Genomic DNA, 22,990 nt, shown 5'->3' with positions numbered 1-22,990 from the left:
GGCAGCACCAGCCGATCGCCGATCGCGGGAGGCGGCGCGGGGGGCAGCTCCGCGCCCATTGGCGGCCGGAGGGCGCCTGCGCGCGGGGCCGCCCCAGCCCCGCTCCCCCGCCCCCCCCCGCGCGCGCCCGCCCGCCGCGGCGTGTGTCAGCCAGCCATGGAGCGGCCGCCGCCGCCAGCCGCAGCCGTCCCCCGGGCAGCACCGGCCGCGCCAGCGCCACCACCACCGGCACCCAGGGGAGGCGGCAGCGGCGGCGCGCCCGCCGGCAGCGCCTGGCGCCGCTGGGCGCAGTGACAGCGCCCCCCCGGCCCCGCCGGCCCCCGCCTCCCGCCGCCGCCGCCTGCGATGCTCAGTGAGTGGCGGAGAGCGGGGGCCGGCGCGGGGCTGCGGCCCGAGGCCCGCACGGGGACGAGGTGGGGGAGCGCCGGGGGGGGCGGCGGCGGGAGCGGGCCCCGGGCGTCCCGCCGGGCCGCCTCGTGGCGAAGGCCCGCAGGCCCGGCCCGGCCCGGCCCGGCAGGCGGCTCCCGGGAGGCGGGGGGGGTCCTGGGACACGGGCGCGGCCCTCGGGGGCAGCCCCGTGTGAGGGCAGGGCCGGGCGCTTTCCCTGCGCTCGCAGGTGCCGGGGGGGGCTTTGCTTGTTGTATTTTTTTTTTCTTTGCGAAGTGCGTGTGTGTGACGAACTGCTGCTTCGGGTCGCACCGTTTCTCTTCCCTTTTTTACGTTTTTCTTCTAATTATTCTGATAGGGGAAGACTTTCACTTTCGCGTCCCTTCAGCGAGCGCCCGTCACTGTCCCACTCGTGAGCATCGCCCGGGCGGCAGCGGCCCCGCGATGCGCCTGGGACGGGCGAGGGGCTGCCGGGGCTCCCGGCGTCGCTCCGGGTTCGCTTCGCGGGGCCTCTGGGCGAGCGGCGCTCGGTCCGGCAGCCCCGCTCGGGGGGGGAAGGGTTGGGTGGTACCAGGAGGCTGAAGGCGTAGCAAGGTGGTGTGTCGTGGGCCGGAGTAACGCGTGTCCTGCCCAGGTAGCGCGGGGGAGATCGGGCGGGTGAAACGCGCTGCTTGGCTCTGTCTTTTGGGGGAAAAAAAACCCCAACATTGTGGAATTGGCAAAGCTTAATCCGTGGACTGTGAGCCAAATCTAGGTGCGATGCAAATGGATGCAGGCTCTTCGAAAATCACGGCTCTTCCCATTCTGCCTCTTCGCGTGAACGCCGCTGCTCAGGCAAAAGCCTTCTCCGTAGTTCCTGCTCTCTGCAGCACCTTCCTATTCTGCACCACCAGCACGCCGAGTCTCCATGTCAACCTGTCCTGGTGACTGGCCTGTTTTACTGAATTGCACCTGCTGCATGTGTGAAGTCCCTCGGCTCTAGGTTCACAGTTATCTTCCTATCAGTTTATCCTTATCTCATTTATTTTGAAATTTTGTAAATCTTCGACTAACTTAACATCAAAAAATTAAAGATCAGGTGATTTAGTATTGTTGGTAGACTGCAGATTTCACCTATAGTGCTAAGGGATAAGACATGGTACTTCTCTGTCTACAACTGAGGCCTGAGACACAGATCTCAGTAGAGAATATTCAAAATGTGCTTCTGTGGGTTGTTTTATTGTTTTTTGGGTTTTTTAACATTGCTTGTCCTTGGTTCTTCTCTGATGCTCACAGGTCTTTTCTCAGTCTGCTCGAAGGGAGAGACTGCTGTCACAGTGTCAGGACAGGGATGCAGAGTCTTGAAAAGCAGCGTTTCCAACAGTAGTTTTTCAGCTCTTTTTCGTATGTCCGTACTGGTAATATTTCAAGGCCGTGGAATCTGCCTAAACCTGTACCCAAGATGTAGCATAGGAAGGAAATTAATTTCTTTGGCCCAGTGCTTAGTACACAGCTAACTTCCACCTTTTCTAGGAAAAAAGGAACTTGTGATATGTTCTGTATGATCAGCTTCTCCTCTGGGTTTCTTCACTGTTTTTGGTTCCTCAAAAAAAATTAACCTAATACCCTTTTTTTTTTCCCTTGGTGCTCCAATTTGTGACACTGCAGAAGATGCTGCATTGTAGCTGTGCATGCTCCAATGTGATCTTTCTTCTCTCTTTCCTTATGTATTTTGCTTATCAGTAAAAATAGTTAATGGCATTAGTATTTATTGTTCTCTCTGGCTGTTTGAGAAGAATGAGGCAGCTGGGATTTCCAAACAATTGTTTCAAGCTTTCTGCACGCATGGACAGAGGACGCTATATGCTTCCAGTCTGTTTCATATTTGGGAGATTATCTTCAGTGGTGAGAGCTAGAGTCTTAAAATTGATTAGAGGTTAAAATGGCAGGCTTGTCCTTTTTTGCCTCTAAATTCTGCATCGTTGACCTGTTGTGAACTGGCTCAGCTTGAACCCAACTAAAGGCATTTTGGCAGGCTGTCCTTATGTTTGTTTTATTATATACTCTAATTTTGAGGGCTTGATAAAGAATATTCATAGGAATGTTGCTTTTGCTCTTCTTGCACTTTTCACGAACGCTTTCCCTGCTCCTATGATGTTGCTCTTTGTAATGCCGAGGGTGAAGTATAAAGGCAAAGTGAACGAAGAAACAAAGACCTGGAATGAAGGTAGGGGTGACGGTGTGTCTGATGCCAACGGGTGTTTCTTGTTGAAGATGCATTTCCTTTAAGATAGTTCCTGTTCTGTCACCTCGGAGTAGGGACAGAGATCTCCTTGAGATACTGCTCGTAACACCCGCTACTGTGACTGCCAGGGGGATTATACAGGGTATGTGAAGGGAGCAAGAAACTGTACAGATTGCATAAAGCAGCTGCAAACACCACCTTGCTAATCTCGGCTGAAGGAACTGGGGCTTCCCTGTTACTCCCAAAACTCTGAAAAAGCTTGGACTTGAATCAGCTGCCAGTGACTGCACCTTTCCCAGGCCTTTCTTTCTTGCCACTAAAATGTCCGATCCCGATGTTAGAATTTGAGAGTACTGTGTAGCCTACTGCTTTTTTTGCCTGTGATTTAAAATCTACCATTTTCTCTGTTGGTCATCCGCTTGTTCAGTAGCTTGAAAAGGCTGATCTCAGGGCTCCTCTTGTTTGTCACTGTCATTTCAAAGGGTCCTCTGGAGTTCTGCATCTTTCATGCACTAGTTCTGAGTTTCTCTGATACGTTGTCAGTTTATGAGTAATGATCTGTGCATGCATGCTGTGCCATAATGAATAAGGGTTTTCTCACCAAATCTAACCTAGCGCAAATTGATCCTGTAACTGTCTCAAATATAATTTCTTTTAATTGCAAGGAAGATGAAAAGGAGGTTTGCTTTTAGAGTGGGTGAAGTTGTGGTTGAAACCCATGACTTTAATAGGTCTGTCTGGAAACGCTTTGAAAACTGCACAGCTGTTGATGCCCCTTCCCTACCCTCAACAGTTACTTCACCTGTGAGAACAAATGGAAATCTTTTGAAGGTCTTCCCCAGAGCATATGGGTTTGCAATTCCACGTATCTGTTTAAAGTAGCTTTTGCTGAAACCTTGCATCCCTGTCCGCTTGGAACTCCACAGAGGGCTTATTGTTCTGACAACTGGGATAAGCACTAAAGTGTGCATGAGTATTAGAGAAGGCTCATTTATGATATTTTCAAAGCTGTCATTTTGTTAGAAATAGGGCTCTTAAAAGGGAGAGGAATGGGCATCCTTGTCTGTCTCTCTGAAAAGTCATGTTTTGTTGGATTTAGCTGCTCAAACCAGAAGGCATGTGCCCTTGTAAAATGTACGCAGGTCTTGCGGCAGTGGCGCTGTAAGGTGTAGAACTATCTTGAGGCAGCCTGTACCTATTATTCTGGTAGAATAAAATTGTTGCTTAGTTCTGCTTTATTTAAAGTCTTTTAGGTTATCTGAACATCTGTGTAAAATTGATGGCTATTGCAAAGGATTGGTGGCGGTCAGGGACTGCTCAAATAGCAAGAGAGCTATTGCATTCATCTTACTGAGGTTCTTTTATTACAAGCCAGAGGCTAAAAGCTAGCATCAGGCTCCTTTTGGTTTTGAGATACTACCAAGTGGTGTTTGTGAGGATGGCTTTCAAAGCTTATATAAAGGAAACTTCAAAGGATTTTTTTGAAACTTTTGTAAGAGGGAAGTCTAGATAGATGAGGGCGGGCGAAAAAGGCAGAAGGCTCTGCTTTTGTTTTTAATATCCCTGTTTTTTTTTTTTCTGGGGACTTACCTGACTGAAGCGCCAGAAGTCTGGTTCTAACCTTTAACTTCAGATGATAAGCTATTGCTTCTTGGACTCCTCAAATAGGTAAAATAGGCATGCTGTTTAAAGCATTATGATTCTGAAATTTCCTTCCTGTATGTTAATTTCTCATTCTTTGACTCTTCTGATACCGTTTTGTTGGTTGGTCAAGCAGAGAAGTCAGAAAATGACTGAAGAATACCCAAACTGCTACTGTAAAAAAGCCAGGAGGAGAAACATTCCCTTTTTATGAGTTAATCTTTAATAAAATCAAATACTTCAGCTCACCACTGCAGTTTTAGTACAGAATCCTCAAAAGTAATTTGGATTCCTCAGTGAAATTAGTAAAATTAGGGAGCAAAATATCTTCATGGATCTGGTTCAAAGTGTCTAGTTACGCCTTAGTACTGAGAGGCACATGCCTAAGGTTTTGTTTCCTACTTCAGTAACGAAGTTTTTTGACTTCAGCAATGAAAATACTGAGCCGTTTGTTCTCTGCCAGTCGTAGCATATACCTACCCAGCCCCGTCATCTCTTTCTTTTCTTTTGAGGTCATGAAACGCGTACGCACAGAACAGATTCAGATGGCAGTGTCCTGCTACCTCAAGCGCCGTCAGTATGTGGACTCAGAAGGTCCCCTAAAACAAGGGCTGAGGCTGTGTCAGACTGCTGAAGAGATGGCAGCTAATCTCACAGGTAATCCTATTGTATTTTCCATGCATGCTTCTTTGGAGAGTTGTGACAAGTGTGAGTATGTATATTGGTAACTATGTGAATTTGTCTGCGCGTATGGACAGCTCTCCTTTTGAAATAAATTTCCCAGTGTGAAGCTGGTGTGAGTTACAAACTTCTGAAGAATGAAAATGTGGATGAAAGTGTAACAAGGTGAGATTCATGGTCAGCGAATCAGCAGGCTGAAATACCAGGTCACAGTAGTGGCAAATGCATGTGTTGTATCCCAAAGAACATGAAGTCTGGTGAGTAGTGGTGCTTTGGGACAGAGGTGAGAAGAACCTAGATGATGAATTAAATAGCAGCAGGAAGATCTGTTGTACCTTTGTGCTGCAGGAGAGCTATATCATGTGAAATGGAAGTGATACAGGCTGTTTCTTTCTCTGGCCAAGTCAGCTTTCTGGTTGTGAAAGCACTGCTCTGGCACTTGACACCCCTTCAGTGGATGAGGCAGTTTATTTCCCTGTATGCCCTTTCTTCTCTTTCTTAAAGGCTTCTAAATCCTGCTACACTACCTGCTTTTCAAATCCTGTCTGTGACAGTCTTCATTGTAATAATTATTTTTGTTATAACAAACTACACTACTGCTTGAGCATGTGCAAATATTGAAAGGATGCAAGCAACGTGGAGGTTATAAAGATTAAATTTACTTGTAAAAGTAATAGAAAATACTGGGCTGACCTTTGGGTGAAAATGTAAGGAGGAAATGTTTTCTGATATTGAAACTCCTTAGACTGTGACAGTATCCCAGGCCAAGAGTGGCAGAGACCTTAGTTACTTGTGATACAACTTGATTTGACAAAACATTAGTTGCTGTATAACTCTGGGCTTGTATCCAGATAAGGGTGGATGCCAAAATAGCTCTTTCCACCTCTAGAGTATTTTGCCATAGTTACAATGCAAAGATGAATGACTTGTGGGTAAATGTCCAGGCTGACTCTCTCAAGGGCCTGAAGGAAATTGGGTAATATTTCATTATTAGAAGTGACTTACATCTTCTTAGTACTTTTCATTTCGTTGCTGTTTCAGAGTAACTGTCAGAAGTTTGTTGCAATTCCCTGAAATAATACTGGGGGAGATGGGGAAGGAATGAAACCAAAGTAAAATGCTGAATTGTTTTTGATGGGAGATTTTATGTGAGAGGTCAGTAGAAAGGTCGGTGTTGAAATAGGATTAGAACTTGGGACCAATCCATACCAGGAGGACACAAGTCTATCTGAAGTAAGAGAGATGAATTGGGTTGCAAGCCCTTGCATTCACATATGGCATCATGCAGGAAAAAATGTTTCGGTGAAGAGTGTGAATGAGTGTGTGACTGGGTTTTGTCTTTTTACTAATCTTCCACCAAATGTTATTACTAAATTTCTTACTAGTCTGTATCCTCTTGCCAGTGCAAGGGTTTCATGGCTGGTGATTCAGAACTTAGTCATCAGTTTCATTAGAACTGAAAATGGTCTGCCTTCGTGTATTCAGCTGCTTACTACTTCTTGTCAAACATGCTCATAGTAAGCTGTCTGTGAGTATGCTGCAGTTCCATGAATGACTGTCGAAAAAGAAAAACCCACCTCGTACTTATTCTGACAACAGAGACTGAAAATACTTCCTGCTGCAGTCATCTTAGTTTTGCAAACTAAAAACTGACCAGATTCTAAAGCCTGCATTGCTTTATTTCGGGGAAAGTGATCAAGTTTTTATTTCTGAAGATGTTTTTTCTTGTTCCTTAACAAAACTCACCTTGCTTTTTCTATTCAGCTCTTTTCTTTTGTTTGACTTTTAAATTAACCAGCCTGTATAAATGGGAGAGTTGCTTACTTCTGTCTTCAATTTGTGATTTCTTCTTTCACAGTGAAAAGTGTCCTCTGTTTTTGGTTTTAAATAGTCTTGTTTCTCAGTTTTACCTCAGCATTTCTTTTTTTCCAGACTCTCTTCAGTTCAGCCCTTCTCCTTTGCTTCATATACTTGCTGTATCTGTACAGCTCTGTTTTCACAGAATCGTAGAGCAGCCCAGGTTGGAAGGGACTTCGAAAGATCGTCTAGCCCAACCTTTTGTGGGAAAGGGAGCCCAGATGAGATTATCTAGCACCCTGTCCAATCGCAGGGTAAAATACAGCGCAGAGCTTCCTTGTGACTCTCCTGTATTTCTGTAGAAAACTTGAAGAGTATTTGAGGACAGAATGAGTGACTAAGGAACAGGTTCCTCTAATGTTGCCCATAGTATCCTAACGACACATAGGACTATCTGAAATAATGTAAAATTATACATCATCACACTCATGTAAAAGAGGAATCGGTTGCTGTTAAACAGCATTTGCAGTAGCCCCACCTTTGTTAGCTGGAAGCAATGCTGCTCGTAGCCAGCACACAAGACCAGGAGGGTACTGTCCATATCCCTGAGTTAGGAGCGAGTTCCTTTGACTTTGCTATCAGGTCACATGGCTGGCTGCAATTACTGGAAGTGAAGTTAAGGAGCAGATGTTTCCAATAAATGTTCTTATGACTACTGGGGAAGGTGGAAAAGAAACTATGGTAGATTTCTTAATGTATGAGAAGGATGTGGCCAGTGTTTTATTTCCACCAGAAGAAAAATATGCCTGAAAATTTACTCTTGTTTTGGAATCAGTTGAGCTCTTGATCCTTTTTGCAGTTTTGGTTGGTGTAAAGTTTTGGGAAGGAAAAGAATTAGAATTTGAACTTGTTATAACTGACTGGTATGTAGGGTTTGTTTACCATTTGCTTGATGGGAACAAGCTCTAGCATCACTGCTGAAAGAGTAGGGCATAATGATTGCCCAGTGAGACTGTTCCAGGACAGGTAGCCAAATATGATGTTCCTTTTCTGAAGCATGCAGTACATCTTAATTTTGGAATTAAGTTGCTCATGCAGAGAAAGTTGAATAGGTGGCATGGAGGGAGCACTTCATAAAGCCAAGGCCAGTAAGTAGTGCTTGCATGGCACGAGCAAGTCATTCCCATTCCTACTGAAATGAGGCAACCAGAACTCTGGGAAGAGTTGACCCTTGTATGTAACCCCGTGGCACAGCATAAAAGACAGACCTTCATATTTCTGTTTTTCTTTGCTTTTACAATGAGTGGTATGGGTGACATTGAAAACTGTCACTAAGCATTTTTGAGTTACTACATGTGCATGCATGCAATTTACTTTCTCATGCTGAATATTGATTATATTAAATTTTAAGTCCAAATAGCAGAGTTGTCTTACTTTAGCTGTTAAGTAATACAAACATGTGAGCCTGGAGTTCTTACCAGCTGTGAGTTTCTGAAGCAGCCAGGCTGTAGAAAGCACAGTGTATCTGTACATTTTCACCAGGTTATATTTGTTTATTTCTAAACTGATTTGAGAGAAAATAGGGTGTTGGTGCTGGAATCTGTTTTTGTTTTTTCCCATGAGGGGATGATAAGCACAGGGCAGCTCTCTTGTTTACAAAGCTGAATTCAGTGTGCTCCGGAGAGCTGGTAAACATACCTCCTGTATTTCCGTAAGCTGCAGGAAGATAGACCTGTGTCTTACCAGAGAGAGAGAGGGGAGAATGGCGACAGGCTGCCTGTACGCCATGTGCTGATCTTTTTCTAATTAGAAGCATTGAGATGAGCTGGAAGCTGGCCTATCTCTCTTTAGCATGTGAACATTTGATGATGTTGTTTATAGACTTCCAGGGCTGTCAGAGTTGTGCCTCTGTGCGTGAGCCAAATGCTGGATCAAAAAGCAATCAATCGGGAGTAGGAAGGCAAAGAGAGAGGATGGAAGCCAGTGAGGGGGTAGAGGAGACTGAAAGAAGTTGAAGGAGTTCAAAGTGAGAGTAATGAAAATAGGTTTGGTGGAGGAATAGTTATGAATTGAAAAAATTAGGAGAGGAAAACGTGAAACTCCTTGCCCTTTTGTGCTCTTCTTAGAAGAGCAGATGAATAAACATATTAGTTATAATTTTGTAATTTGTGTTTCTAATCACTGGTATTTGTATATGCTTAGGGTATGTTGGTGGTTGTCTATAAACTTGCACAAAGTCTCCTGTCGGATTCTGAGAGGCTAGCAGAAGAGCAGAGATTTGGTGCCAGAGAAGAAGCCAGTTCCCTTTCTAAATAGTTCAGAACCATAGAATCATAGAATGGTTTCGGTTGGAAGGAACCTTAAAGATCATCTAGTTCCAACCCCCCTGCCACAGGCAGCGACACCTTTCCACTAGACCAGGTTGCTCAAAGCCTCGTCCAGTCTGGCCTCAAACACTTCCAGGGAGGGGGCAGCCACAGCTTCTCTGGGCAACCTGTTCCAGTGTCTCACTACCCTCACAGTAAAGAATTTCTTCCTAAGATCTAAACTAACTCTACCCTCTTTCAGTTTAAAACTGTTACCCCTTGTCCTATCACTACATGCCCTTGTAAAAAGCCCCTCTCCCGCTTTCCTGTAGGCCCCCTTCAGATACTGGAAGGCTGCTATAAGGTCTCCCCAGAGCCTTCTCTTCTCCAGGCTGAAGAGCCCCAACTCTCTCAGCCTGTCTTCATAGGAGAGGTGCTCCAGCCCTCTGATCATCTTTGTCGCCCTCCTCTGGACTCGCTCCAACAGCTCCATGTCCTTCTTACGTTGGGGGCCCCAGAGCTGGACACAGTACTCCAGGTGGGGTCTTACGAGAGCGGAGTAGAGGGGCAGAATCACCTCCCTCGACCTGCTGGCCATACTTCTTTTGATGCAGCCCAGGATACGGTTGGCCTTCTGGGCTGCAAGCCCACATTGCCGGTTCATGTTGAGCTTCTCATCAACCATCACCCCCAAGTCCTTCTCCTCAGGGCTGCTCTCAATCCATTCTCCGCCCAGCCTGTATTTGTGCTTGGGATTGCCCCGACCCACATGCGGGACCTTGCACTTGCCCTTGTTAAACTTCATGCAGTTCGCACAGGCCCAGCTCTCAAGCCTGTCCAGGTCCCTCTGGATAGCATCCCTTCCCTCCAGCGTGTCGACCGCACCGCACAGCTTGGTGTTGTCGGCAAACTTGCTGAGGGCGCACATTCAATCCCACTGTCCATGTCGCCGACAAAGATGTTAAACAGGACTGGTCCCAATACCGACCCCTGAGGAACACCACTCGTCACTGGTGTCCACTTGGACATGGAGCCGTTGACCGTAACTCTTTGAGTGTGACCATCCAGACAATTCCTTATCCACCGAGTGGTCCATCTGTCAAGTCCATGTCTCTCCAATTTAGAGACAAGGATGTCGCGTGGGACAGTGTCAAATGCTTTGCACAAGTCCAGGTAGATGACATCACCAATGCTGTAAGAACCACTTTTAGTAGAGTTGATACTGGTTCTGAAAATCAGTTTAACACCATCTCAGGAGTTGGTAACAAGTAGGTTTGTGGTCAGATACCAGCTGCTGTTTAACCTAAACTCCTCAGGGAGGAGGACACATTTTGATTAAAAACTGCTACATGTTTGCTTAGAGATTCATCGTGTTTTCACCACCACCTCTAGGAGACCAGTAAATTATAATGATTATCATTTGTTGTAAATGACAATGACTGGGAGAAGGAATTTGAGACTTTGAGGTAGTGTCACTGCAGACCTTCTGTCCACAATGGTTAGTGGGTCCTGCTGAAAAATAAACTTTGTTTTGGAGGAAGTTGCAGATTGCTTTCCTAATCTTTTCTGAGTGCAAAGTAGTAAAACCACTGAGCATCTTGTAAAACTGCTAAGGGAACTGTGACGGTGTTACTCTGAATTTCTTGGGAACTTAAGGTTGTATTTGAAAACTTACAAATGTATTGTGGGGGGAGCAGGTGAGTTGCTGAGATTTTTAAGGGGTTTTTTTTTTAAGCCTTCAGTATACTTTCTCGTTCCTGATCTGTCTAGGTTGTTAATGCCATGTTTAGACGCTTTGGACTATGTCATCACTGGATGGTTTGAAAGATGCAATGTCATCTTGGTGGCTGCATTACCCTGGATTTTATGAGAAGCTTTGTTTCCAGGCACACATGCAAAACTCCTTAAATCCCTATGTAATTTTTACTTAATTTTATTTCGCAGTCCAATCTGAATCTGGTTGTGCCAACGTTGTGTCTGCAGCTCCCTGCCTGGCAGAGCCACAGCAATATGAAGTACAATTTGGACGATTACGCAATTTTCTCACAGGTAAATATGAGGAAGCAAGGAAGAGGAGTAAAGGACAATACAATAAAATTTAAAATCATGTCTCTAATGATCTTTTGATTTCTAGTTTTGAGATTTCAGTTACTACAGTTAAAAATATTTCATTTTTCTTTTTTGTTGTTGTCTGAGTGCTGGGTACCTTTTGGCTTTTGTAGATAGCTGACTGCCCTTCCTTGTTCAAGCGTTTGGCCTTTGTAGATCTTCTAGACAGCAGCGTACGTATACAGGACAAGAAGGAAGATTAGAGTGTTTTATGTGAAAGGCAGGTAACTTAGAAATGAGTGTAGTTCTTTGCTGTCTTCTAGTTTAGGGGTTTTAATTTTATTCATAATTGGCTTCTTTTTATGATGGCCTAGATTTTTAAGGGAGAATTTGGTCCCTTAAATTTATCTGTACTGGCTTTGAGACTGGAGGTGTATGACAGAAAGGAAAAAAATTCTCACTCTATAGTGTGATGCAAAAGACAATCATGATTGTTTTTTAATAGTTTTTTAATAATTAAAAAAAGGTACTCCTGGGAATGTCCTTATTTCTTCTATGAGTCCTAAATGTGGGAAGAAGAAAGATATGATTTTTAGAAAATAGTACCAAGGAAAGTAAGGTTGCCACTCCTTCCGCCTTTGAGCACATCTACAATTGTCCAGTGTAGGGATTTGATCCCAGTGTGCATAACACTACGATTAATATTCCTGATAGTTGTTGAAGGTGAAAGGGAAGGAGGCAGACAGAAAGGCAGAGGCAGAAAATAGTGAAGTCTTAGCCTTGCCACCTAGAGCAGTTCAACACCATTGCACTTTAGTATCAGAGGAAAATCCTTACAGTTTAATAGATTTTTGAGAAGTATGGTTACTCTGTTCAGTGGCTAAATATCACTTGGGGAAGTGCTAGGCATGGTTTGGGTGTTCAGGCCACTGTTTTCATCTTTTTTTGTCCCTCTTGCTCAGTTTTGATTTTTTACACACGTGAACTGCTACTGTTTCTGCAAGGGAGTAACTTGCCAGCGACAAGGCACAGCAGGACACTTCCCATTTCTGTGATACTTGCTCCCAGGGGCACTGAGGAGTGGGCAGGGGACTAGGATGACTGAATAATTTAGGAATTACTCTAGAAGTCTCTAGTTCAACCAGCTGCTCAAAGCAGGGCAAGATTGGAGTTTGGTCAGGTTGCTCAGGACCTTGTCCAGCCGGGTTTTGAAAATCAAAAAGTATGAAGATTGCTCTGCACCTCCAGGCCCCAGCTGCAGGGCTGAGTGATTTGGTGAGAATTTCCCTTGCGGCAGCTTGCCTGTTGTCCTTTCACTGAGCACCTCTGAGAAGAGGCTGGCTCCTTTTCCTCCGTAATGTCCCACTGGGTACTGAAGGCAGCAGTTGGATACCCCCTTATTGTTCTCCAGGACAGACAGACACAGCTCCCATAACCTCTCTTCGTATGTTCCTGGGGAACATTTTCTTCGTTCCTGTTTCTGCCAACTTCCCATCTCTTCCCTTTTTCCCCCACTGCACAGTGAGGTCCTTTCCCTTGTTGCATTTCTGGACTAGAGCACCTGCAGAGAAAAGAGCACTTGCTGGCTCCTTAGGGCTTTCACTACATACAGACCACTGGTTTCACTGGCTTTGGCCCAGTTTCAGTGGGACAGAAAAAAGAATGATGCCTAAATATGCAAATACGTATGGATACACTGCACACCACACACACTCTGTAGTTACTCACATAGAAATGGGAGAGAGGCACAGTATGGACCAGAGAAAGTGTGAAAGAGTGCTCAACAGGAGAAGAAAAATAACCTGATGGAAAGGGGAAATAAAGAATATGCATTGGTGAGTGGCAGGAGGAAAGAACAAATTGAAAAGAAGCAATGCTGTTTGAGGATCAGCAATGCCTGTTTTGTTCCAGTAATTTGGACCATTTGGTCCTCCAGTAACTCATTGTGCCCTGTATGCTGCCATAGTGTTCTGTGGCAGGGCTCTGCTCCTTACAGCTCCCTGCAGCTGGCTGAACATGGGAGGGAAACAGCCCTAAGAAGCTGGTGAAGGAGGGGTGGAGCTGTTGCACCGATTAGTCTCTGCAAGGTACAGCACAGCCTAATCGGGAGTTGGTTACACTGTGTGCTAGGAACTACTGCTGGGATTTGCCTTTGCAGAGGGAGGTTGGGGGAGGACAGAGAGAGAGAGAGAGAGAGAAAGCGTGCACATGAGCAGGCACAGAAATGAAACGAGCACAGCATATTGCAGTACATTTTGGAAACTGTAGCTCCCTTTCCCCTGGAGACAAATCAGTTCCATCCGAAGCTAAAGTCCATTTATTGCAATAAACAGAGGGCATAGTTTTTCTTTTTAAATACATAGGGGAAAAATTCAGCTGTCATGTAGTTTGAGGTGGTATTTTAATAGCTGGCCCACACCTAAAAAGGGTTTTGAAATCTCTGGATTTTGTTCTGGCAGCATACCTCACTGACTTGAAAATCTCTCTTCGGACCTGTTACAGGTACTATGTGTCCCCTTTAGGTGACAGGTTCGCTTAGGTGCACCAACAGAAGTCTCCTCTCGCTTGCTCTCTGATGCCACTGTCAAGGCTTTTTGCAGCAATTGTCCTTGCTCTGTTTTATTCCCAGTAGAAAGTGGATTGAGAAATCATTCAAAGTTTGTTGCTGTTTTTGATATAGATTCAGATTCTCAGCACAGCCATGAAGTGATGCCTCTTCTGTATCCCCTCTTCGTCTACCTCCATCTGAACATGGTCCAGAATGGCCTAAAAAGCACAGTGGACAGTTTTTACAGCCGCTTCCATGGCATGTTCTTGCAGAATGCCAGCCAGAAGGATATCATTGAGCAGTTGCAGACTACCATGACTATTCAAGATATCCTGTCCAACTTGAAGCTCCGGGCTTTTCTGGACAACAAGTACGTCATCCGCCTTCAAGAGGACAGCTACAACTATCTTCTTCGCTACCTCCAAAGTGACAACAACAACGCCCTGTGCAAAGTCCTGACCTTGCACATTCACCTGGATGTGCAGCCCGCCAAGAGGACTGACTACCAGCTCTATGCTGGTGGGAGCTCCTCGCGCAACGAGAGCAACGGCCTGGAACCCAGCGACGTGCCGGCTTCCATTCTGCAGAATGAGGCAGCGCTGGATTTACTGCAGGACAGCATTAAACGTGTCAAGGATGGGCCCCCTTCCTTAACGACCATCTGTTTCTATGCCTTCTATAACACGGAGCAGTTGCTGAACACTGCAGAGATTTCACCAAATAGCAAGCTGCTCGCTGCTGGGTTTGATAATTCGTGTGTGAAGCTGTGGAGCCTGCGTTCCAGAAAGCTAAAATCTGAGCCTCACCTCGTTGATGTGTCCCGCATCCGCCTGGCTTGTGACATCCTGGATGAGGAGGTCTGGATACCCTTTTTTTTCCCCCGTACCCTTTCTGACGAGGTATTTTGGGCATGCATTGTGGAGTATTCACTAATGTCTTAGGGGACTGTGAGACCCTTCCACAACCTGTCTGCCTTGACGCACAAATTTTATAGCCTGCTCTTGTCCTTCTTCTTTCCTGCAGTGGTTGTAAATACTGCACTGAGGTGCAGTGAGTTTGTGCTTGGGTCATATAGTTTGTTAGTCCTAGGTGCTGATCTCCCTCCTCCAGCTGTCCTTGAACAGATGACAGTACACAGGCAGCCCAGTAAGGACAAGGTGGCTAGAGAAGGCTCCCTTCCTTGAGGAGCCTGGAGCCTTCTTATGGATGGGAAGATGAAACAAGGAGATGCGGGCAGTAAAAACACACTGTGGTGAATGAAAAATAGAAGGAAAGTGGCTCAGAACAACCAGTCAGAACAGTAGAGAGAAGGGGAGAGATGCAGGAACAGGAAAATGAAGGCAAAGTAAGGAAAGAGCCAAAGGAGGCTGGTCTGAGGCCTCAGGAAGAAGGAGGAATGCCTAAATGCAAAACTGTATTTAAGGAATCACCTTAACCAGAGGTGAAGAGTTAGCATGGAAAAATTACGCAAAATGTCTCTGTTAAGGAATCTGCAGTGTAGAAACTTCAGAGGCTTCCCACTCCGAAGTGCTGGAGACAAGGACGTGGATGTGTGTGCCTTCACATGCCAGGCTAGATAGCATCTTCAAGTTTACTCTTTTTTTGCCTTCTAGTCACGCCCTTCCTCCCCTCTCTGCCACAGCTGCCCACGTAGCATCTTATATCTGGTTAGAGATCAGAATTTGTGACTCTTCCTTTGTTTAATCACTCCCCTCTTGAAGGGAAAAAAAAAAAAAAAAAAAGCAAGCCTCATTTGTTCTTGTGTTGAGCATTTAGCAGGAGAAACATCCTTTTTTCCACTGTTTTCTTGTCATAAAAAATACCTAGTGGCAGGGTTCTGTTTATTTTGGAAGAGTGCAGATTGCTTGCTGTACGCAGAGATCTATGGTTAGGGATTGCTTTGTTAGTCAGCTTGAGAACTAGAGGCAGGCATCCAGGTGAGATAGCACAGCAGCATGCTCACTGCTTCCCAGGTTAACCCTTTCTGCAGAGTGAGCAGATAAGTGGGTCAGACTAGCCCAAGATGGAGCTATGGACTTTGTTATAACTGCAGGAGTTCATAGGACACATGACTGTGTGTATTGCCTGTCATGGAAACCAAATGTCAATAATCTGTGACAGAGGAGAATTTCTCTGGTAAATCAGCAGGTCACCTCCTTTGGCTCCAGACTATAGAAAAGTGAGATATTGCCAGGTTATCAAGAGTGTGTATTAGCTTTTTCTGGCACGTAGGCAAATACTTGCATATCATACGTGTATTATGAAATGGCTGCGGAAGCTTGAGTACACATGGCTCTCGTTGGCTATTTAATATTTTGTGTATCCTGGAGCCCTTGGTGAAAATACACAGGCACCTGCAGGGTCACAGGTGGGAACAGACCAGCCACCCACTTGGGTGCCACGGGAGTGGAAGCCACAGATGCCAAGACAGACCAAACAAGATCACCCTAACCAGGCTGCAGTCATCAGTAATGCAGTTCGGTGTGAACAGGGGCTGTGTTCCAGACTGTCACTGCAGTATGATCAGCAACAATTAATCACGATAAATCTGATGAAAACTTTAACAAAGAACAAAAATTCTGAATGTGCTTTGACATTACTTCAGTGAGTTCTATAGAATAACTTGGGAGATGTTAAACTATGTTTTGTTTGTTTTGGTTGATTTCTGTTTTGTGTAATTAGCTTTAGATGCTATATTTAAATAGTAGTGCCTGAAAAAATTAATCTTCAGCTTGGTTTCCGATTTGCTGCAGCAAATAGATCCTTCTGTGTATGAAGATATAGAGGTCTAAAAGTGCGAGCTTCAGTGGATCTTGTTCAGGGTGGCATTACAACTAGATTCTTGGGTTTAATAATCCTTTTTGTATGTATATAAAAATGAGGTTGAAGCTTGGCAGAAGTGTTGGAGAACAATGTTTTTTCCTAGTCTATGTAAAGTTTTTGTGTCAGTAAGGTCAAAGTCATCTGCTAGGTACAGTTTTAGTGAATTTTGCTCAGTGTGGTGCCCTAGCGCACTTCACTAGTGTTGTCTTGCTTCTTGAAATAGGGAGAGGATTACTATTTGGGGATAAAGTAATTCTATTTTCTTTATAGTGGCATCTCACAAATGCCATTTTATAGTCTCCCTTACTTAAGGTCCAGTATAAAAATGCAGTTTTTGCAGCTGGGCAAATGGATGTATTGTTTGCCTCTTTGCAATTTTGCCATGCTCATTGCTGGTACTACATAAATCAACAACAGAAAATAATGCTCTCTGTTCCGAGCCACAAGAGTGGCAGCCTTTAAATTCTGTGAAGACATAAGACTTGATGCCATTCAGCTCTGCTTCTAAGACTCTGCTTTTGAGTGGCAGTGGTCTTTCAAGTGGTAGCGAGCGGGGATGATGCCAACACCTTGGTAGATGGCAGATGGGAGGGAATTCTGGAAGAAGCAGTTAAGAAATGTCCTGCAAAGAGAGCCGTGGTATCTACTCCCTCATCTTTCCCTGCTAGGAGATCCCTGCTGTAGGCAGGTGAGAGATCTTACCTTTTGACATCTTAAGAGCACTGCAGGATAAGAGAGATGACAACACCCAGGGAAACCTGTTACTAGTTAGGAAAAAAAGGGGGTGAGATTTGTTTTGGTTTGTTTTTTTGAGGTTCATTGTTGCTTTTTGAGGCTCACTCGTTCTCTTGAGGCTTATGCTGGGTGGAAGATCAAGATAATTTTTCTCAGCTAGATAAAGGTTAAATGCATCAGCAGTAAATTTTTCTGGGTCCAGGTAACTGACATGCAAAGTTCATTACTAATTTAAGTAATAGCTGAGGAGTTGGGCAGTCTGTCCATCGTTTGGAAGGTGTCGTGTGTAACAAAACATGTCAAGACTTTTATTCTTTTCAGTTTCTTAATAATAAAATTTTTGGGAGTCTTGTACTTGCTCAGGAGGATTTCCTGTTCGCTGTTGAAGAGTAAATTTTTTTTTTTAGCTTATTTTAGTAGTGTTGGTAGGTTTTCCAGTTCTATCCTATTACTTAAAATCTGTTTTGATAGTTCTTCTTTTCAAAGTGGATAGTACCAATAATAAAAGGTAGCTCTTAGTGTGCGTGGGTAGGTTATTGATTAAAATAGGCTTATATAACTTAATTTCTTGTCCATTCCAAGGAAATACAAATCATTCATGCTAACCTGCAGCAGCAACCACTTCAGAAGGAGCTAATGGATAACTGGGTAATGCCCACTGGTGTGTTACATCCAGGAAACTCATTCAGTGTGTGAAATTGGAAACCCGAAAAAATATTGTGAAGAAGGATTCCCTGCCTCCCTGCTGATTTATAACACAAGTTGCAGCCTTTCTATATCTGCTGTAAATGCTCACCTACATGGTAGTAGCTGTGGGATGCAAGGAGGAGTGTGCTTGATCTGACAAAGGAATGAAGCTTGGTTCTGGAAGGCAGTAATGTAGTGGCTGCACTTCCAGCTGCTTTGTTAATCTGGTCAGCAGACTAACTTGGATAGGGAGGAAACGGAAAAGTTTAGTGACTCAGAAGCATTATAGATATACCGTTTTCAGTGAGCTATAACAGCAGCGTGCAGTTGTTATGCTAAGTGGGTGTCAAACAGAAGTAAAATATAAGGTTTGGTACCTGTGACCGTATAGGAGTGTGGTTTTGAATGCTTCAGCAGGCATTTTTAAATAAGCGGCTACTGTAATACAAGAGAAGAAGAGTAGGTGCTTGTAAAGAAAAAGATGTGCTTGCAGACAGCCCAAGTAGCCCTCTATGAATTAGAAGGCATAAAATTAAATACATGGACTTGCAGAATTTACAAAAACTTTAGTACAATACAGGTAACTTGAATGGGCTTCCACTGGTAACTTGTCAGGAACCTTACAGTCATAATTAAATAGTATAAAATGCTGCAGGTATCAGCCTCTCTCCTTTAATGTGGTAACATAGTCTAGAGATGTTGTGGATTCCAGCAAGCAATACTGTATCTGAGGTAGAAAAAGCAATTTGAATAAGAACGGGGCTTTGCGTGCTAGAGCCTGCAATTTCTCTCTGCCTCACCTTCATAGTAGAGATGAAGTTGGCTCCCAGCCACATCATAAAACTCCCATGGGCACTGACTACTCTGCATTGCTAAACACAGCTTGCTGCCTACCGCTAAACACACAGCTGAGATGGAGAAAGGCAGCGAGATAGCTAAGGCAGAGTTTGCTCACCTCTGACATGAGATTTGAAACCATTGGAGGAGAAGGGCTTTCAGGACCATTGCTATGTCTGAAGCAAAACTGTATGTGAGTCCTGAGGTCAGAGGGATGGGAGATGTCACGTCAGCCAAGAGAGCTGCTCACGACGTGCTGACTTCTGCTGGTCGTCAGCAGTCCGGCAGCCCTGGGGAATTGGGTTTCCTCTCGGGGCAGGAAGTGCTCCTTCTGCAGGAAACGGGCCAGTTTGCGATGATAAAAGTTAAAGGGGCTGCTCCCAAACAAAAGGGCGTTGTGTTGAATTTGATGTGCAGAGATTGTCTGTGATTGAGTGTACTGAGGAAAAGCGTCTGCCTGACAGCCCTGAGGAAGGGTGGTCTTGAGCTACTACAGAGGTGCACCCCAAGCCATGGTTATCTTGCACTCTGTCAGTGAGACCCCAGCTTGTCAGGCAAGGACACTTTCTTGAGTTGAGATTTGTTGAAACTTGTGCAGTCTGTAGCCTTTGAGTGTCAAGAGGTGCTACTTGAGTAGACTTTTAGAGACTCTAACCCTCCATTGGGAGATTCCTTTAGTATGGCTCACTGAACAGTCTTTAAACATGAAAGCCTTTACTTGTTGACTGTCTGCCCTGGTACTTGAATTGGAGAACTACAGGATAAAAAGGTTTCCAGTGCCATCCCTTTTGTGATTATTCATCTTCCCCAAATACATTCTTTCTTTGACTTAAATAAGCTGCATACATTTGCTGTTCTTGGAGGCTGTTCTTGGAGGGTGATATTGCGAAAGCATCCTGATGGAGCTTGCACGGAGAAATAGACATTCTGGCCTTACTGGGTTTCTGTTCATGTGTGGGGCTAAGAAGGAATGTCCAGCAGACAGCTTGTCAAATATGCTTTGTCTTTCCACCTCCTGCCTTTTGTTTAAGACATCTGTATTTCTTTTTCTCTACTGTGAGATTCACTTCCAATAATGACCACACCAAAAGAGCAGATGCCAAGATCTGTTTTAACATCTTAGCCAAAAGTTTAGTAGAGAGCGGATAGGGAATAAGCATATGTTTTTAGCAAGTGGAAAAATGTCATAAAAGACTTTTTTCCCCCCTATTAGCCTACAGTCCCAGGTTAAGGTGCCTTCTGGAGTGAGCATGAGGCTACCCAAAATGAAGATAAAACCTTTATATAAGTGTTATCTCACCATCTCTTTCAGCATTAACTTAGATGTAGCAAATGCACTAGCAACGTTTGTGTCTGAGTTGCACAAACTGTGCCAGGTCTAAAATAACAACTTCTGTATTAACACCCGCCTGTTTTTCTCATGGTGGTTCCTGTATTTGTTGAACAGATAAACATGCTTGCCTTTCTTGTTTCTTTTTTCTCCTCCCTGACCAGGAGGAAGAGGATGACAGTGCAGGGACAGAAATGAAGATCCTGAGAGGACACTGTGGACCTGTGTATAGCACGAGGTTCCTTTCAGACAGTTCGGGACTCTTATCTTGTTCTGAGGACATGTCCATCAGATACTGGGACCTTGGAAGTTTTACAAACACTGTGTTGTACCAAGGACATGCCTATCCTGTCTGGGATTTGGATATTAGCCCCTGCAGCCTGTACTTTGCCAGTGGTTCCCACGATCGCACTGCAAGGCTCTGGTCATTTGATCGGACGTACCCACTGCGGATATACGCGGGCCATTTAGCGGACGTAGACTGTGTCAAGTTCCACCCCAATTCCAACTACTTAGCAACGGGCTCCACGGACAAAACTGTGCGCTTGTGGAGCACTCAGCAAGGCAACTCAGTGCGTCTTTTCACCGGGCACCGTGGCCCTGTGCTAGCGCTTGCGTTTTCTCCCAATGGTAAGTACCTGGCATCAGCAGGTGAAGACCAGCGGCTAAAGCTGTGGGACTTGGCATCAGGAACTCTTTACAAAGAACTGAGAGGGCACACGGACAACATAACCAGCCTTACTTTTAGCCCCGACAGTAGTTTAATTGCTTCAGCATCAATGGACAATTCAGTCCGGGTCTGGGACATTCGGAACACTTACTGCAACGCCCCTGCAGATGGGTCTTCCAGTGAACTGGTTGGTGTATATACCGGACAAATGAATAATGTATTGAGCGTACAGTTCATGGCCTGTAATCTTCTTCTAGTGACTGGAATTGCACAAGAAAATCAGGAACATTAATTTTTTTTTTTCTTAGGGAAATGGGTGGGTGTCTTGAATGACGGAGTCCATTGCAAGCTGAGATTACTGACTGTGAAACACTTTTCTTCCTCTGCCCCCTTAAAAGGCATGTTCAGAGTGATGCAAATGCTTTAAAGGCCTGTGCTGTTGAACAGAATAAGGAGAAAAGGAAGAGCGATGAAAATACGCATACATTCTAATCTTGTAGGGATGGGGAAAAGGGGAAGAAATCCAGTAGCTTGGGGAAACCGAAAGCCTGGTCCAGACAAGTGAAACTGCCAACCAGATAAGCTGCTGACCTGCACTTCAATACCCTGTATTGATTGATGGGCACATCTTACGTACTGTTAACTGAGGCTTGAGTGTGTAGAGAACTACTGGCCCAGGGTTTTTTGTTGTGTTTTGCTTTTGTTTTCCTGGTATTGCAGAGGACCAGCATTTTAAGACCCTTCTATTAAAAGAACATTATGTATTTTCTACAGTCATAGCGGTCCTAAATATTACAGCTCCCTGTAGCACTTCTGGAATATTTTGGACTAGCTAAGTAGAAGATACCATCTTTCTTTTTAGTAAGGGAATGGAAATCTGACCTCAGTTGGGGCCTATCTCTGCATTGTCATTTGGGTTTGGTTCCTGGTACTAGCTGTGAGATTTGTATTTATGATCCATTAATTAGAAATTTTTCTGAATCTGGTTGCACTGTGTTTTGAGGATGGGAGGACAGTGGGGGTAGAGCTGTGGCTTTAAGGGTAATAGATGACTTGCCTTGTCTGGAGGGAGGGCACCATAGAACTGAAGCAGCTAAGTTTGGACTCCTAATGGAAATGTGGCATGTCAATCCACCACTGCACCTCACAGAAATATTTCTGTAAATGGAAGTTGGCAGTCTAGGAAGAGGGGGACAAGGAGAGAGAGACACAAAGTGACATGGGAAAAATAGTATTACTAAATTATTGTGTGTACACAGAGGCAGCTCTGCCAGTGTTGGATTTTTCTCAAAATGTTGCAATATCAGTTTCATGAACACTTTGTGAGATAAATCATCAGCATATACAACAAGGATCTGCAGAAAAAGCACGTTCTAGTTTGTCATTTGGGGAGATTAAATATTTCTGCTTTCTGGAAAGAGTTATTTTGTATTTTGTTTTCTATTAAAAGCATTTAGTTTAAAAAAAATATACGGTTTGGTCTCTTTCTGGGAAACTTGCTCTGACTTGCATGGGAAGGAGAGGGCAGGAACATGCTTCTCCTACACTGCTTGAGACAGGGCCCGCTTGGCACTTGGGGGCTGAATCTGGTGGTCTCGCTCACTTGGCGCATGCTGTTTTGATATCCCCCCTACTTGCTTTCCACAGAGCTGACTTGGCAGGTCATGGAGTAGTGTATTGACACAGCTTTGTAGGCCAGCCAAAATGCATGTGGAGGATCTAGGTACCCCCTGAGGTTGACACTGTGCACCAGAAGGCCTCATTCTGTAGCACTGCGTGACCTTTACTTTGTAGTTTGATGTTCTAAAATGCCTCTTTTGAGCGAAGGCACAATCCTAATGTTTTCTAGACAGGCTGTTGGTATTAAATGATAATTCCCTTCAGCTTCCCTCAGACCTTCTGGACTTATGTGAGAGAATTCTCTTGAGAACATCCAAACAATCTAAGAGTTTAGATGACAGCTCACAATTGCCTTTTTTTTTTTTTTGTCTACTTAGGTTGGTAAATGACCAAAACCTTTTCTCAGAAAAGCGTTTGACCTTTCTGAGATTAGTAACAGTGTGTGCTGCGGCTCAGCTCTGCAAGTACCAGAAACCCCTCTGTACACTTGGAGTTGAATGGCACTGCTAATCTTCTGACAGCTGGATATCAAAAGTGTGAAGCAGCTCAACAATCCCAGACTGGGATCAGGCATTTTTGAAAAAAACAGTATAGGAGATGGTTGTCTTGCTGATGCTTTGTGCCACGCAGGTCTCTAGAGAGACCCTCTCCTTCA

The 22,990-nt window shown here is 44.7% G+C and overlaps 1 protein-coding gene across 4 annotated transcripts; it reads left to right on the top strand.

Annotated features, from left to right (window-relative positions):
* Positions 1 to 280: 280 nt before the first annotated feature.
* Positions 281 to 22,183, top strand: TAF5L (TATA-box binding protein associated factor 5 like). 4 transcript variants are annotated; one of them, XM_068406363.1, is made up of 6 exons: positions 336 to 352; positions 4,212 to 4,279; positions 4,765 to 4,909; positions 10,981 to 11,085; positions 13,766 to 14,490; positions 20,210 to 22,183. In XM_068406363.1, exons 3-6 carry the CDS (start codon positions 4,768 to 4,770, stop codon positions 21,005 to 21,007), a joined length of 1,770 nt encoding a protein of 589 aa, XP_068262464.1. In that variant the 5' UTR covers positions 336 to 352; positions 4,212 to 4,279; positions 4,765 to 4,767; the 3' UTR covers positions 21,008 to 22,183. The 4 variants fall into 4 exon arrangements, with proteins under 4 accessions (XP_068262473.1, XP_068262464.1, XP_068262457.1 ...); XM_068406372.1 differs by lacking the exon at positions 4,212 to 4,279 and having other exon boundaries at positions 281 to 352; XM_068406356.1 differs by lacking the exon at positions 336 to 352 and having other exon boundaries at positions 3,096 to 4,279.
* The last annotated feature ends 807 nt before the right edge of the window (positions 22,184 to 22,990 follow it).

The sequence above is a fragment of the Nyctibius grandis genome, chromosome 1 (assembly GCF_013368605.1).
Source record: "Nyctibius grandis isolate bNycGra1 chromosome 1, bNycGra1.pri, whole genome shotgun sequence".
NCBI lineage: Eukaryota > Metazoa > Chordata > Aves > Nyctibiiformes > Nyctibiidae > Nyctibius > Nyctibius grandis.
This window is presented reverse-complemented; position numbering and strand designations above follow the sequence as displayed.

Bases quoted from the DNA above. Each gene is read 5' to 3' on its own strand.
- TAF5L (XM_068406345.1), top strand. From the start codon at position 4,684: ATGAAAATACTGAGCCGTTTGTTCTCTGCCAGTCGTAGCATATACCTA. The intron at 4,910-10,980 runs GTAATCCTATTG...TTTATTTCGCAG, and splicing joins GATGGCAGCTAATCTCACAG to TCCAATCTGAATCTGGTTGT. The intron at 11,086-13,765 runs GTAAATATGAGG...TTTTTGATATAG, and splicing joins ATTACGCAATTTTCTCACAG to ATTCAGATTCTCAGCACAGC.